This window comes from Corticium candelabrum, chromosome 15 (genome assembly GCF_963422355.1).
Source record: "Corticium candelabrum chromosome 15, ooCorCand1.1, whole genome shotgun sequence".
Taxonomy (NCBI): domain Eukaryota; kingdom Metazoa; phylum Porifera; class Homoscleromorpha; order Homosclerophorida; family Plakinidae; genus Corticium; species Corticium candelabrum.
Genome location: NC_085099.1, coordinates 659425 through 674312, shown reverse-complemented (window position 1 = coordinate 674312; position 14888 = coordinate 659425). Strand labels below are relative to the sequence as shown.

The window sequence follows — 14888 nt, the reverse complement described above, 5'->3', positions numbered from 1 at the left end:
CAATGCACAGTCGTTTCTCTCTCAAACAAATTGAGCTATTTCTTTCAATAAAACCAACATATTTAAGTAGTATAGACTCTATGTCAACTTATTGAACATTTATACATGTCCATAACGGTGTCTTGAGATAATACAGTCTTTCTCTAGTTTCCTTAGATTTTGCAGTCAAAACATATTATTAAAACACGAACAACGCCTTGCAATTGGCTAGATGTTGTTTCCCCAAGAGCTAGTCCTGTTGCTACTGATGTGATAAGTTGAAGGAACAGCAGCACGGTAGGCATTCAAGCCCACATTTCTAATCTCAGGGTCAGTAAACGGCGAGTCCATTTCAGGAGACTGATAAAGACCCGCATACTGACTGACAGAAACAGGATGTTGATTTTGCCACAGATTTGCAGGCATCTGCACAGACGATTCGTGTACTTGTGAATACACAGACCCTCCTCCTAGATCGGATGTCATAACATGGTTGTGAGTCATGCCCCTGCCCATGGAAACTGGGCGAGACATCACACCTTCAGCACCAAGCATGGAAGGATTATTAGATAAATGTCCACGACCAAATCCTGGATTTACAAGATGTCCTGGTCCTGGTATTAACGATCCTGGCACTGGTGCTGTCAATCTGTTGCTCACGTAGAAAGCAGTAGCAGATGGAATTACTTCATGTCCGGCATCATATCTTAACCTCCTTTCCTGTAGCCTCTTTTCACCTGCTTGTTTAACCTCCGCTATCTGCCTCTCGATACTAACGAGCCTGTCCACAGTGTCCGTACTCTGTTCAAGATCCAGCATATTTTTCAGTAGTTTATTCCTATAGACGTCAACGTAAACCACCGACAAATCAAAGAAGCTACAATGTTGACCTTATAAAATCGAGTTCTGCATGAACTTGACACAACTCATGATCGCTTAGATCATCATAATTTGGCTGCTCCTACAGTGAACAATGTAACAACAACCTTTCTTTGCACAACACCAAACACAACAAATCTATTAAAAATTCTTGGTCTCATAGTTTTCCTTATTATTAGTCAGTTTCCACTCTGTCCATACAGTAATGGTACAATTCCTTTCTACACTATGTTACAACAACAACTTACAATCTTTTCTTCTCCGCCTGACCAGTAAGGATCAGAGTCGAATGCTTCAATTTCCTTTTGTAACTCGCGATACAGTAAACTGTACGGATTGCCATAGATGGCAATAATCTCAGGAATGCTATCAACACACACACCAATCAATAATTCAAACTAAATAGTTCTATCCTTATAACAATACTAAACGGCACTCTTTCATGTCCTCGCCATGTTTCATAAACATGAACTCATGGTTATACGTTACCCGACAAAGTTACAGTAAAACAACCACACGCATGACTTTGAGGTTAGTCACTATGACAGTGCTCACTGGTCACTGGTCGCGTTAGCCAGTTGGTCGCACTAGCAAGCTTATTTGTATTACAAATGGTCCGTACACAGAATAGTCGCTTTAGCCAGATGGTCGCACTACTGAAGTGGTCACAAGTACAGGTTTTACTGTATATGTGAAATCACAAACTCTGTTCTAACTAGCACCTTACCCTGTCAGAACAAATACTGTCAGATACGATCCAAGATTCTTGAAATCACTGCATAACCAAACCACAACAGAAATAAAGATACCACCTGCAGATACATAAAAGCAAAAAAGCCCACTAACCTTTCTAACTCGGTAAACAATTGTTTGTGGCCTCTACGACTGAGTACTTCACGTTTTACGACAAGTCTTTTCTCTTCCAACTAAAAACATAGACAAATGCCAAACATCATCAACCACAGCCGCCAACTAAAGCAATCTATAAAAGAAATGCAACGCTATAGATAGAATACATACCTTAGAACTAAGAACCAAATGTGGCTCGTGTGGCCATAGCCATGAAACCACTTCTGCACCCATAACGTAAGCTGTTCCAAAGTGGTTGATAACGTGTAGAACGTGATCGTCAGTCAATTGTACTCTATAACAACACAGCAATCACATGTTGTCACCGCTAACTCTACACACTGTACAAACCGCTTAACAAATCGATGTTGTGGTGATGCCACTGCCAAGTTCTGAACTCCGTTGACAAGTGCAGAAACGTGACCGTCCTTAGATGATTGTTCTGATTTCAAATCAGATGTTATTTCAGTTATTTCGTGGTGTTTGGCAAAATTCTCAGAAACCAGAACGTGGTGAACATAAATATCTTTCTCATTATCATGTGTATCACATAGCGTTAACGTCAATACACCATCCTACATACAAAGTTAATGCATATGACAGCAACCAGAAAACGACATCATAAATTGTTGCATGCTCTCGTTACCCACAACTGCCCATTACACCATTTCCAGATAAAATTTGTACTTAGCTCATGCATAATTGCCATCATAGTTGTAATCCTAATCTCAAACGCACTCTCTATCCACATCAAATTCTTTGGCCGTCCTTGACACTACGAAGCCATGTTGACGATGCCATTCTCTAATGAAGCACTTCTTTTCTACTGTGAGAGTGAATCTTTCTTGGCATGACTGAGAACTCAATGTTCAAATGCTGAATGCTGCCACAACCTATGGTGCTAAATTTTTTCACCAATTAAGTGGAGCTTAGGTGCAAGAAATGTTAGCTGGGCCAAACTTGGAGATGGGGGATTGATGGGTTACGGGGTAATACAAAAGCAGGTATGGTAATATCTCAAATGATCAACAATGAGTGACAGCAACAAAGACAACAATTTACGTTCCATAAACTAAAACGTATGATGTACCGGTTATTGCAATTTAAGAGTAACTGATAATCATTAACTAACAAGTATATGATCATTTCATTAAATGCCACTGTATTACCTTCCAGATGCAGTCCATTCCGGCAAACACCTTACCCACAGTCAATTCTTTAAATCTCTTCACTGCATCGACACTCCATCTCTACACAAATTATCACATTACACACATTGTGCAGATGGCCGGTATAACAACAACAGAGCCACCTGTCCAATGGGCTCCGTTCGAGCAAGCCTGCAGTGAACAGCTTGAGCTGAAACTTCACACAAAGAAGGCCTGAAAGAAACAGTCATGCTTGATAGATTTCATAATAAACACTACAAAGACGGTCAAACACGCAGGCAGGCAGACAGACAGATAGACAGGCCGACAAACAGAGACAGACAGACCACCTCAAAAGCCACACAAATACACAAACAGATAAATACATACGTAAACAGAACAGAGAGTTGGACTACTGGTTTAGACAATTGTTTACATCATAATTCTACACAGTATTACACTTACTCTATCTTTCGCAGTGACGCAGTTGGAACCTGCTCACAGTTTCCAAAGTCAACAAAAAAGACCTTTTTACGAAAACTACAATTAACGCTGCCACGTTACATCGAGTAAATAGCTAATCACCTCTACAACATCCATTTGTGTTACGCCAACTATTCTTGCTCTATACCACATGCTGTCCTCCGTAAACATGGCACAACAAGCCTATCACATAGAGCCAACTCATTTCTTCCTTAAATCAATAACTATACATACGTACCATCCCTGGTTGTAACTGTCTAGAAGCAAGGCTGTTTGATGGTGACTCTGTAGAGCATCGATTCCTAGTCACAGAATTACATGAAAACAACATTGGCATCAACCGAAATACCAAACCAACAACAGCTAAAAAGCACATGACATTACACGACAACAATGCAAATAAATTTGTCCTCAATATGTTAATAAGATTCAGTTAAACAGACAAGACACATGTCTAACCATCACAACTTTTCGGGAAACAGCGTGTATGTCATTGCAAATGAATGAATACCCTGTTTACCTGTTAGGCTGTCTGGGGCAAACCCAAGCCACCTAGAGATTACTCTAATATATACAAAATTCTGCACACTACGCCAAAGTTGCATCTAAATGTTATTAACAAGTGTATAGCCAATAATTTGTCAGAGCTGCCATTCTCTGAGCCATGCTTGTTCGTACAAATGCTACGCTAAGACAGAAGAAATAGATACAAAATGCCTACCGCAGTGTATTCCATGCTAATCACATGCTGACTACCCAATATCATCCAATAAAACAAAATAGACCTACCACATACAGTAAGACCTGCAACTAGACTTTAAAACTTACTGTAGTTGGCTTCCAAGTTCAACAATTGCTTGTCTGTTCTCCAGCAATTGGACGAAGAAACTGTTGGGATCATCAGCGTGTGAGACAAAGACATAAACAACCTTCTTATCGAGATCACACAGATCCAAGTCATGAATGTACAAAGCCGACTCTTCAAATTCTTCGTCTAAGAAACACAATGACAGCTAGATTACAACGAACAATGAGGTCACTGGCGGTGAACGCATACAACCAGATGACAAAGACAAAACGTTACAACACAAAGAAAATAACAACATATAATACAAATACACAGCAAAGACACAAACAAGCAAATAGATTAATATCTAGTCTTACCATCCTCTAGTGGTAACGGAAAGACGATACAATCACTATTGGGCACTGGTTGCTCAGCTGCCCATAGATTATTCTCCGTTTTCAAAAACTGAGCAGCTGACTCATACCCAAGTGATTTAAAGGGTATATCATGACCGTACATTTCTCGATAGCCCGCAGCTAGTGATGCAGCCCACATTCCACTCGTCTTATTCTCTAAAATCTACACCAACACACTTAAGTCATACCATCAAAAATGTACTATAAACATCCAATGTAAGTATACATAATTGCCTCCATAAAGTGTCAGCTTTCGTTATCCATCACCATACAAACTATATATGTACTTCAATTATTTAAAAAGAATTTAGCACACTAAAGGATGTTAAATATCAGATCTCTCAACTCTCAGGATTTCTGGGCATGTCTCACGATTTGTGCCCAATTCTCATGATTGCTAGTCCGTTTCTCCTGACCAGTGTACCGTGAGACACTCTGACAGTCGCTTTGTGTAGGTCTTTCTGGACATAGGATTCTTTGAATTAGACTCTCCTAAACGGCTCTGCTTGCTCGTATCTGGGGTATTCGAGCGGGGTAGCTAACTGCAGTTAAAGTAACATTTGGAAGTTCAAGGCGAAGCCTTGGAGTGTGCACAGAAACCTAAAGCAAGGCCAATTATTAACAAGTATGCTGTTAACTGTGCCTACTTTGGACACGTTTAATGGTGTACAAAAGACAGTCTCATGATTTGGTGTGAAAAGTTGAGAGGTCTGAAATATGCACATATGCACTTAAATTTTGGGTGTGTTTAGCCCTACTAGATACACTCCACAACAGCTAAACTGTTACTTCTTTCAAATTTATCTCTCACCTTCCACAGGTTAGTTCTCACAATTTCTTCTGAGTCAGACTGCTTGAATTCTTCTGGCTCTGACCACTCCTCACTCCTGTCTTCATTCTCTCCATTTGCTGTACTGAAACTTGTGGCTTTAGCGACAGGCTTCTTTGTAGAAGCTAACAGACAACAAATCATATGATATCAAGTGCCTGATGTTTCTAACAATAAAGTTTGAAGTCTAAGTTATTACTCATTCATGTCAAATGTTACTCGAAAAGTCACTAATAAATATAGACCCAAAAAAGCAGATACAATCTTACTGCTTTTTCCAGCCATGACAAGTACATCCACTCAATACACAACTATCTAATTAAGCTACGAGCGTAAAGAAGGATACCACAATAAGTGGTGGACTGCTTCGCAAGAAGCTCACTCTAAACGGGCTGAATTGACTTCTGGTCTGTCTGTCGGTATGTCGCTATCTTTGTACCTATGTTTGTTTATAAGCGTGTGTCACGCTCAAAAGTTTGTCAAGCCAATCAGCAGTCCTTTTGGAACACCAACAATGGGTGACGTACAATCTCGCACATTATGGCAGAAAAGCTGAGATGTCATTTACCCATTCTAAGGTAAACCGTCGTCAAACTGAGAAGCGCAGAGTAAAGTTCAGGTAATAGATGTACGCCTCTGTTACTTTTTACAAAAGAATCATAAAACAAATTTATCATTCTTCAAGAAGGCAAGCCAAGGTCCCATGGAACCATGCATGCACACAACCAACATGCATGCCATCTTCAAGGATCAATATGATAAAGAAGTGCAAGTATACTATAGTACTGATGATGAACAATTGACATCGTCTTGCAAGAAAGATTCGTAGGAAACGTTGATGCTGCTTTCTTCTGGGTCCGGTCGCTAGACATGTCACTTCACAGTATTTCCCATGCAGGTAGGAGACGTACAAGATCGATCAAAGTTAGAGCTACGAATTAACGGGAACAAAACATGATAGCAACGGCTCAACGAAAGCATGATAATCGCGTCCACCTCAAAATACAACTTCAATTGCAAGCGATGCAAGAGCGCTACAGAATTGAGAAATAACGTGGATAACAAGCAAACTCAGTGCAAGATCTAGAGTTACACAGCTAGCTGTCATGCATGTGGTGAATGTGCTGAATTCGAAGTAGTGTCACTGTGGGACAATGATGATATTTAGTTAATTAATGATAATAACAATAAAGACAAATTTAATAAAATTTACATTAATATCCACAATAAACACACACACACACACACACACACACACACACACACACACACACACACACACACGCACACACACACTCGTAGCTCTGAAGGGATGGTGTAAACACAGCTTCATTTACTAGTTTAATTAATTAATTAAAACCAATGAAAACTCTAGAACATCTAGTACAAACAAAGACGTACCATCAGCTGACAAATTGGCATTTCTCGCAGCATTTCTTGCGACTGGAAACAAGCACGTCCCCCTGCCAGGTACAAACTTTAGCGTCACATACCTGTACATCGACTCCAACATGTCAAAAACAGTCCGGAAACCCAACTGTCCAAAGTTGATAGGCTCGCTGTATTTACTCAAATACACAGACTGCATTTCATGTACCGAACAACCGTTCGAAAAAGAGTCGACTATCTCTGATATTCTTCCCTGGCACCACGTGGGAACGTTGGAAGACCGAGGATTAGGCGGTGTTCTGTCGAGTAGCGGTGTTCTATGCTGAGCAGGCGGATACGTGTACGTTGTCGTTCTTCTTTGTGGCTGACGCAGCGAGTGTCCAAACGGCCTACTTGACGACAAGAACGGAAAGCTGCCAAGCAATGGTCGAGGCCTCCTCAGTGGGGGTCGTGCACTGCCCTTCTTTTTCACTGCTGATTTCTGCTTCGCTATCAGCTTCACAACGTGTGCTGTCTCTTTTGTACTCACTGCAGCGAGCACTTCCCTCCCTTGGTAGTAACTAGCGCGCACTACGTCGGGAATCGCGTCAACAAACTCACGAAAACTTCTGTGTCCGAATTCTCTGAATGGACATTCACGACCGGAAAAGCTCTTGTAGTCTCTCTGTAGTTCGCTGACGGTACAGCCTCCTTTCCTACTTTCTAGAAGAGAGCGTATCTCCTTCTTCACCAACTCCAGCCGCTGTTCCATTGCACAACGCGTCGCCACACAGAATCTCGCCTACGTCACCTTTTGATTTCAATACAGACACGCTCGCGCGTTTTTACAATACGGGACACAGAAAGTAGCGTGCGTTATGGATGAATGGAGTCCTCTTGCGAAGATCTACGATCCTCTGAAATGTGGTAGCATCGATGGCACCGATACAGTACCACATGACAAAGCAGTTATTAGAGCTATGAATGCCAAATGTATGTTTGAAGAGATTTCAAAATTAGATTATGTAAAGTACTGGTATTTATTTGTTTATGCACAATAAGATGATTTGTTGTAGATAAGCCAAACGAAAAAGTTGTTGGAGATCCGCTTTGTACAGTATTTGTGGCAAGACTGGACAGAGACACTACTGAGGGTACAGTACAACATGGTCGTTGGAAAATTTCCACAATAAAGAATGGATAATTAAATGTTATGGTATTCTACATACAGTGTAGTGTGTATACCTTAGTATTTATCTTCTAGAAACAATTCAAATTTTTTTTGAGAAATATGGCAAGATAAAAAGATTTCGACTTGTGAGAGATATAGGTACAGTGTCTTCAATGCAGTTCAGCAGATGGTTACAAAATAACTATGCACTGTTTCAGTCACAGGACTGTCTAGAGGGTATGCTTTCTTTGAGTATGAACAACAGTCAAGTGCAAAGACTGCTTATCGTGTATATAGCATTAACTGTTATAGGAATTGTTCTGTCAAATGTGTGTGTCTGTGTTCTGTTTAGGATGCCAACAAAGCTGTCATTGATGGAAGAGAGATCTTTGTAGATTTTGAGTGTGAGCGAACACTGCGTGGCTGGATTCCAAGACGCCTAGGTACCATATACCAATGATCATACTAATTAATGTATAGAAGCAGAGATTTCTCATTGGCTCGAGTACAAGACACTTGGCCTTCATTTCTTTCTTACATTTGTATTTGTAAGATGTGACATTCAAACCAAATATGGACATTATATAATCACTGTCTTTCTGAATTAGATTTATGTAAAATTCATTACAACAAAATTTATACCATCTTTCTAATTAATTAATTAAGAGTCTTTGATCAATTTGCGCTATTTTCCTTATTTTCACCTCAATATATTCTTAGCCCTTGTCGGGTTGCCTGCTGATTTTATTCTGCTAATTGTGTTGTGTGGTTTGTGTAAATTTGTGGCTTTTGGAAACTTTATCTTCAACTAACAAATTAATACTCCAATGACTGTAAACTTGCTGTTGTAGGTGGTGGCTTTGGTGGCAAGAAAGAATCAGGTCAGTTGCGGTTTGGAGGAAGAGACAGACCATTCAGGAAACCTATGTCGGCTTCAATATTACTGTGAGATTTTATCATTTTTTACTTGCACATTCATCTGTAGAATAGTTGGTGAGCCAAGGAGGATATTTGGTCAAGTGTATAAAGGGCAGAGGCGAGGCCTGACACATCTGGACAACTATGACAGATATAGTGAAAGAGACACAAGGTACAATCATAACTTCAGGGCTAGAAGATCATCAAGTCGAGAGAGAGCAAGGCGTGATTCTCATCATCATCGAGTAACAAGATCAAGGTCTCGGACTCCAAGACGAAACAAAAAGGTGAAACACAAGAAACATGACAGTGATGAGCACCAACATCATCACAAACATAAGCACCACCACAAGCACAACAGGTGACGTACACAGATAATCCAAAATATACAGTAATATAATTGCAACTTTAAAGTGCAATTATTGAATAATACATGTACTATATTGTTCAGCTATTAAATAAATAATAAATTGCTTCTAACCATAACGTCTTTCAAAGTGTTACAATTACTGAAGTCTGTCTTTAGTTGATGTTCTCACTGCAATTTTCTGGCTGCCATTTAATTACTTCAATGCCAACTCCACACACTCCTACATGCCTGTCAAACAACAAGCTGATAAACAATCATTGTTGAGCAATGCTTGGTACTTACCCTCTTGGTAGGAGTATAATAGCAGAGACATCAGCTACATTGGTAAAACAAGATTGAACCAAGTTCCATCTTAGTGTCTTTACAGGGCCCTACATATATGTGGTACATATTGATTTGAAGTACCAAAATTGATGTTGAAATGCTTGCTTACGTATACAGAGCTGACAACCTGGTCATGAATTGCAACACTCCATCTCCTGATGGTCTGATCAACAGATACAGAAACAATGTAGCCAATATGGTCAATTCGAACTCCTGCAATGTATACAAGTTGGATCGAATCACCTGTCCGCAAGCAAGTACATTATTATTATTATAACCAGTTATAGATGAATGGTGTGCATCAAGATTTGAACCACTAGCAATGGGTACCAGTGTTGCTGTTGTAGACTTTAGACATGTTTCCAGCAGAGAGGCATACAAAGAATTGTCATCTCCACCACTCACCAAAAGCCACCCACCTAAACCTTATGGGTACAACATAGCCAGCAGTAGAGATAATCACAAGAGAGGTAAAGTACAGGTATGCCTAGCTATACCTGAGTGTCTGCTAACAGTGATGTCATTAACTCCTGATTGATGTGCACTGTACACTGAGATTGGATCGTGTTGACCGTTATCTGATTCATTTGGTGAACACACAAAATGAGAAGCTCCGTTTGACAGAAGATCCTGGCAGTTCCACACTGCAATACGTCCATCAGTTGCAGCTGTAAATGCAACCACTAACCAACCACGCCTCTCTTCCTCAAGGCTATGAACCAAGTGAGTAACAGACATAATGCAATGATTGTGAAAAGGCAGTTCCATCAAATGTGTGAGAGTTTTCCTCTCTTTAGAAAAGTGGTAGAACCTGTTCCCAAAAGGTCAATTATTAAACAACATGCATACAGAACTTCAGTATGGTTATACTGTACCTAATACATCCATCAGACCAGCCAGATATAACGATATATCCATCACCAATCGTTCTGTTGCAATCCAAACAAGCTGAGTCAAAAGATGACAAAGACATTACCCGACTTTCAGATTCATCACTTTGTTTGGGTTTGCGATGATGCCGGTAAAGAGGAGAATTCAATTCTGTCACATTGTGGGCACGAACACAAGTGGAAGACCTTTCACTATGACATACTGCCTCTGAAACTTTCAAAGAGACACAAACTTCCAGATACCAGCACTTTAGAGAAGCTCTCCCACCACCAGAAAATAATACTAAACTTCCCCCTTGATCAAATGGAATAGCAGACAGTGTCCTTACACTAGAGACATGTCCAGGACATGACATCAAGGGCTGTAAATGGTCCAACAGAGGATCAACTGCTTGCAAGTGAAGGAGAAATTTCTTGTTATTATTGCAAAGACGTGTCTTATTTACCTTCCTCTACAGGATAGAAGAAAGGATACATTTCCACAACATGATGTCACAATCTTCACTGCCAGTAGCTATAACAGCCTGTGCTGCATAGGAAATATTGACTGAAACCGTAGCATTCAGCAGTGACAACCAGTTGTTATTAAAATATTTTATCATATTTTAAACTAGCACTCATTTAGCCATCACATTGAATAACTGTCAAGTTCGACATGTCTTACCAGTTTCATTATCTTCTTGTAAGATACACATACTAACAGCTTCCCGACCATGAAACGGCTCCTACAATGTCCAAAACTAATGTAATTGCAACATATAAGTGGCACTGTACCAGCACTCAATAACCTGTAGCACGGGTCTTTTGTCCAGTTGTTTCTGTACAATGTGCAGTTCTTTTCCCTTTATAAAGGCAAATGTTGCCAATGAAAAGTCATCATTCTACAAACAATTAACATACACAAGCCTCAGCAAATATGTTGTATCTATAAGTGATAAGCAAAGTTACCATGTGAAAGTCCCATGCCCTGTGTGCTCCACCACAATAACACTTAAGTATTGTTTCCCCAGTTTTCCAATTCAACAGTACAAAATCCGTCTGCAACATCATTTGTTCAATACTGTGAACGGATAAAGAAATGTTCCAAATTTACTCACAGAATGAAATCCACTAACCAGGACATTCTTTGATCTGCTTGTAAAGAAAATTTGCTCAATCCAGTGCATGCCCTTGATAGGCTGTGAAGATTCGTAACAAAATAGAAGTTTATTAAACCATTAATAAAATCAACTTATACTTCCAACAAACCCTCTTTTTATCTATCACAACTAATTGGTCATCCTTGAATTCATACTGTATAAACACCCCATTTCTCCCAGCTGAGTAGATGTGATCATCATGTGTGCAGATGTGGGACACACCGTGTTTGCCATGAAGTCCATGAAATGACTGGTGCGGCTACAAGCAACAAATCTATTTTGAAACTACCTGTACAACTGAAGGACCAACTGATGTACTAACAGTGAAATGATGTGATTTAGTTGTGGACACACGATAAAGATGGACAGACCCACTTCGGTCTCCACACATTAAAATCATTGAATCATCAAATGGACTGACTCTTGTTTCTAGATGTAGTACAGCCACTGCAGTGATCCAACAATGTTTGCTCAAAGGAAGAAAACATTTGAACAGACTATCAGAAATTGAGAGTTTCATTGCTGAGGCCATGTTCCAACAAATCTAGACAAATATTGAATCACAGAACTACAGAACTTGAAAAGCATATTAAAAGAATATCTAACCACATCTCCATGTGGTCCTGTTGAGTATAAGGTCTCCTCTGATGTGGAAACAGTGTGCAATTATAATTAATCAATTAACTGATTAATAAACTGCAGGCAATACTGCATGATTACTATAACCACACCTTTATCCCATATCAAGCTGAAAACTTTCCCATCATACGCCTGCCATTCCTTTGCTACATCACCTGTATCTGCAGCAACATAAAGTCAACAAGTAGATCGACTCATATCTGAGAATTTCTAACCAATGGTTATTATCTTGATTCTTCCATCAAGGCTGCCAACAGCAAACTTATTGTGATTTGGTGACAATGCTGCAACACTGTATGATGCATAGGAGGCTTCTTGTCTAATACAGGTCCAATCTTGCAAGTTCAAACCATCAGACTTGCACACATAAATGTTTCTGTAAAAGGTCAGCATTTAAAATCAATTTACTACCACACCACCGTACTGTACAGTTTGGCTACAGTATACATATTATACTCCTTTCAATTAGTTATCACTGTAACAGTACATGGTAATATATATGCTGACTTTCACCACTGCACCACAATGACACAGAAAAAGCCTTATGGTCTACTAACTATAGTGTTTACACTGTACAATTTTATTTAAAGTCATCTGTCAATCAGTAAAGGTTTATACCACAATTCAGACATATTTCTGAATTATAGTGACATGACAGTTTATTGATAAAACAGTACATCAGAATTTGGTTACCCTATACTGTGCTTAATTACCAACCCAATGTTTGAGAAGACAACAGCAGTATTAACATCAATAAGTTTGACCAATCGAGGAAAATCATCAAGACTGTCCTGTTAATACAAAAGTGCCAGTTAACCTCAAAGAGTAATGTTTACAGCAAATATCAATCCTACCACACTGTCAGTTACTGGAAGATGTGAACTCACACTGGATTGCTCTGTCAACAATAAGCAAATACAATAATAAAAATTTTCAATAAATAACTATAACTTAAATTATTTACCAGCCTCTTTACTGAAATCCTTCAAAGACCACAATCGAATGCTTGTGTCTCCACCTCCCGTTGCCTACAGCATCAACCTCAACATAGATGCGGTAACAGAAACATGGCTGCACTATAGCAGATTACAGCTATTTGAAGAGTTTCATTTACTGCTAAGCTCCATATACCTCGACCCTAACAGCACCCAAAAATGCTACTCAGTCATTCTACATTAGAACAAAATCTCTATTAGCAAAACACCTTGTGACCCGTAAACGTATGCAAACAGAGTCTCTGTGATGTAGAATCCCATATACGACATGTTGCATCCTGCAAGCGAGTACAAAGTCAAATAATGTGTTGTTGTAACTACAAGATCCATACCTCACCAACACTGACAACATAATTGGAGACAAACTGGGCATCCCATACTCTTGCTGTGTGACCATACAAGACTGACACAAGGCTTGGCAACTGACCACTGAAACAAAGCAACAACTACAAAATATCTTGACTCTGCATTCTGTGTATGTATTTCCTCAACATTTCTTTTGTTCCTTTATTGTTTAGAACAGCAGTGATGTTCCAGAGGCGAATACTGCGATCATCAGAAGCCGAACAAAGCATATCTCCATTCTTACTGAATTGAATTGAAAATATGACACCCTAACACCGATGTTTATTGCTAAAAGTAAAAAACGTGATATATGCAACAGTTAATACCTCATGCCCCTGCAAGCGAGCAGCAACTGTTGCATTCATTTCACGACCTGCAAGCGGCCAAAGTAAAATGTCATTGAAGACAGTTCCTGATGCACACCACAAAGCATCAGACTGACTGCCATAAAACCTACAAGAATACCTACCAATACACGTGTTAAAGATTTTCATCAATTGTAAAATAAAGTAAAAAGTATATCTTTAATTAATTCTGGATACAAAATGCAGTGAACTTCGCAGTTAATTTGTGCTACTGTTGTTTGATCTTTCCAATTCCATAAAGTTACCTGGTTATGTGCCATAGCAACAGCCAAGCAGTCCTATAGCAATACATTCATGGGATCACAAACGTTAAACAATTCTGTGTATATCTGTTCTGCATATAGTCTCTGCACTCACTGGAAAAGTAACATTCTCAGGATTCTCATACAGCAATTGAACATCCAAAATCCAATCTGAAAACTTTAACATCTCTCCGAGTTTAGAAAGCCTGAAAATATGATACAAAATACTGTGCAACTAAGTCTCGCAAATGGGCGTGACTAGCGAGACTACTGTACACATGTACACTGTGCAACAGGTATCTGTACTCATTACAATCAATTACACAATATCGTACCTCTTCCCATCTTCAGTAAATTGAACCATCTGAATGTTATTTTGTCCATACAGTGCAATGAAGGTCACACCTACATAATGGCTACTTTAAAGTTCATCAGCAAAAACATGCCTAAATTCACAAAAATACAGACAAACAAGGCTAGAGTCATTAGATTACCTGCACTACAAGTAGTTGACAAGCAAATCCCGTGGATCCGTCTCCCTGGCAGAACAAGCAATCTGCACTGCATAGTATCATTTTCTACATCAAACAGCTTCACGTAAGGTCCTTCTCCTAGTAATTTAGAATTATAGATCGATGTCAACATCAACAAAATCAATGTGCGTAATCTACATCACTCTCATAGCAACCGACCTGCAATAAGAGTATTTCCTAAAAACTTTATGGCAGTTACAGGAACTTTGAGCACACTAC

General features: G+C 39.4%; 3 protein-coding genes across 6 annotated transcripts; 1 reads left to right on the top strand and 2 right to left on the bottom strand.

Annotated features, from left to right (window-relative positions):
* Positions 1-13: 13 nt before the first annotated feature.
* LOC134190678 (tudor domain-containing protein 5-like) lies at positions 14-7558 on the bottom strand. Its single transcript, XM_062659153.1, has 16 exons — positions 6772-7558; positions 5353-5495; positions 4503-4704; positions 4167-4332; positions 3577-3640; positions 3441-3521; positions 3321-3382; positions 3020-3089; positions 2877-2957; positions 2059-2282; positions 1879-2002; positions 1705-1784; positions 1586-1633; positions 1107-1224; positions 870-940; positions 14-817 (listed from the first exon to the last, which is right to left on the bottom strand). The coding sequence occupies exons 1-16, from the start codon at positions 7508-7510 to the stop codon at positions 208-210; spliced, it is 2883 nt and encodes a 960-aa protein (XP_062515137.1). The 5' UTR covers positions 7511-7558; the 3' UTR covers positions 14-207.
* A 31-nt stretch (positions 7559-7589) lies between these two features.
* On the top strand, positions 7590-9307 carry LOC134190693 (U11/U12 small nuclear ribonucleoprotein 35 kDa protein-like). The gene is made up of 7 exons (XM_062659173.1): positions 7590-7731; positions 7815-7892; positions 8003-8068; positions 8128-8198; positions 8262-8352; positions 8761-8836; positions 8895-9307. The coding sequence occupies exons 1-7, from the start codon at positions 7617-7619 to the stop codon at positions 9190-9192; spliced, it is 795 nt and encodes a 264-aa protein (XP_062515157.1). The 5' UTR covers positions 7590-7616; the 3' UTR covers positions 9193-9307.
* LOC134190676 (tRNA (34-2'-O)-methyltransferase regulator WDR6-like) lies at positions 9212-14887 on the bottom strand. 4 transcript variants are annotated; one of them, XM_062659148.1, is made up of 29 exons: positions 14829-14887; positions 14631-14747; positions 14472-14541; positions 14252-14342; positions 14072-14172; positions 13856-13994; positions 13677-13798; positions 13517-13613; positions 13394-13462; positions 13280-13327; positions 13154-13217; positions 13044-13087; positions 12883-12980; positions 12405-12565; positions 12282-12350; positions 12157-12194; positions 11873-12094; positions 11660-11809; positions 11509-11589; positions 11360-11449; positions 11200-11292; positions 11076-11136; positions 10887-10940; positions 10397-10799; positions 10019-10332; positions 9800-9946; positions 9631-9734; positions 9480-9568; positions 9212-9425 (listed from the first exon to the last, which is right to left on the bottom strand). In XM_062659148.1, exons 2-29 carry the CDS (start codon positions 14701-14703, stop codon positions 9350-9352), a joined length of 3168 nt encoding a protein of 1055 aa, XP_062515132.1. In that variant the 5' UTR covers positions 14704-14747; positions 14829-14887; the 3' UTR covers positions 9212-9349. The 4 variants fall into 4 exon arrangements, with proteins under 4 accessions (XP_062515132.1, XP_062515133.1, XP_062515130.1 ...); XM_062659149.1 differs by having other exon boundaries at positions 14808-14874; XM_062659146.1 differs by having other exon boundaries at positions 14631-14887.
* Position 14888: the final 1 nt, after the last annotated feature.

What these genes read in the sequence shown, in the direction of transcription:
- LOC134190678 (XM_062659153.1), bottom strand. Translation starts at nt 7,510, where the DNA reads ATGGAACAGCGGCTGGAGTTGGTGAAGAAGGAGATACGCTCTCTTCTA. An exon ending in GAACGGAGCCCATTGGACAG is followed by an intron (nt 2,958 to 3,019) that starts GTGGCTCTGTTG and finishes TAATTTGTGTAG; the next exon opens with AGATGGAGTGTCGATGCAGT. An exon ending in TTGTTTACCGAGTTAGAAAG is followed by an intron (nt 1,634 to 1,704) that starts GTTAGTGGGCTT and finishes TTGGTTATGCAG; the next exon opens with TGATTTCAAGAATCTTGGAT.
- LOC134190693 (XM_062659173.1), top strand. Translation starts at nt 7,617, where the DNA reads ATGGATGAATGGAGTCCTCTTGCGAAGATCTACGATCCTCTGAAATGT. An exon ending in TCGACTTGTGAGAGATATAG is followed by an intron (nt 8,069 to 8,127) that starts GTACAGTGTCTT and finishes GCACTGTTTCAG; the next exon opens with TCACAGGACTGTCTAGAGGG. An exon ending in CTGGATTCCAAGACGCCTAG is followed by an intron (nt 8,353 to 8,760) that starts GTACCATATACC and finishes TTGCTGTTGTAG; the next exon opens with GTGGTGGCTTTGGTGGCAAG.
- LOC134190676 (XM_062659146.1), bottom strand. Translation starts at nt 14,781, where the DNA reads ATGTTGACATCGATCTATAATTCTAAATTACTAGGAGAAGGACCTTAC. An exon ending in TGCGAAGTTCACTGCATTTT is followed by an intron (nt 13,995 to 14,071) that starts GTATCCAGAATT and finishes GTGTATTGGTAG; the next exon opens with GTATTCTTGTAGGTTTTATG. An exon ending in CTCGCTTGCAGGGGCATGAG is followed by an intron (nt 13,799 to 13,855) that starts GTATTAACTGTT and finishes CATCGGTGTTAG; the next exon opens with GGTGTCATATTTTCAATTCA.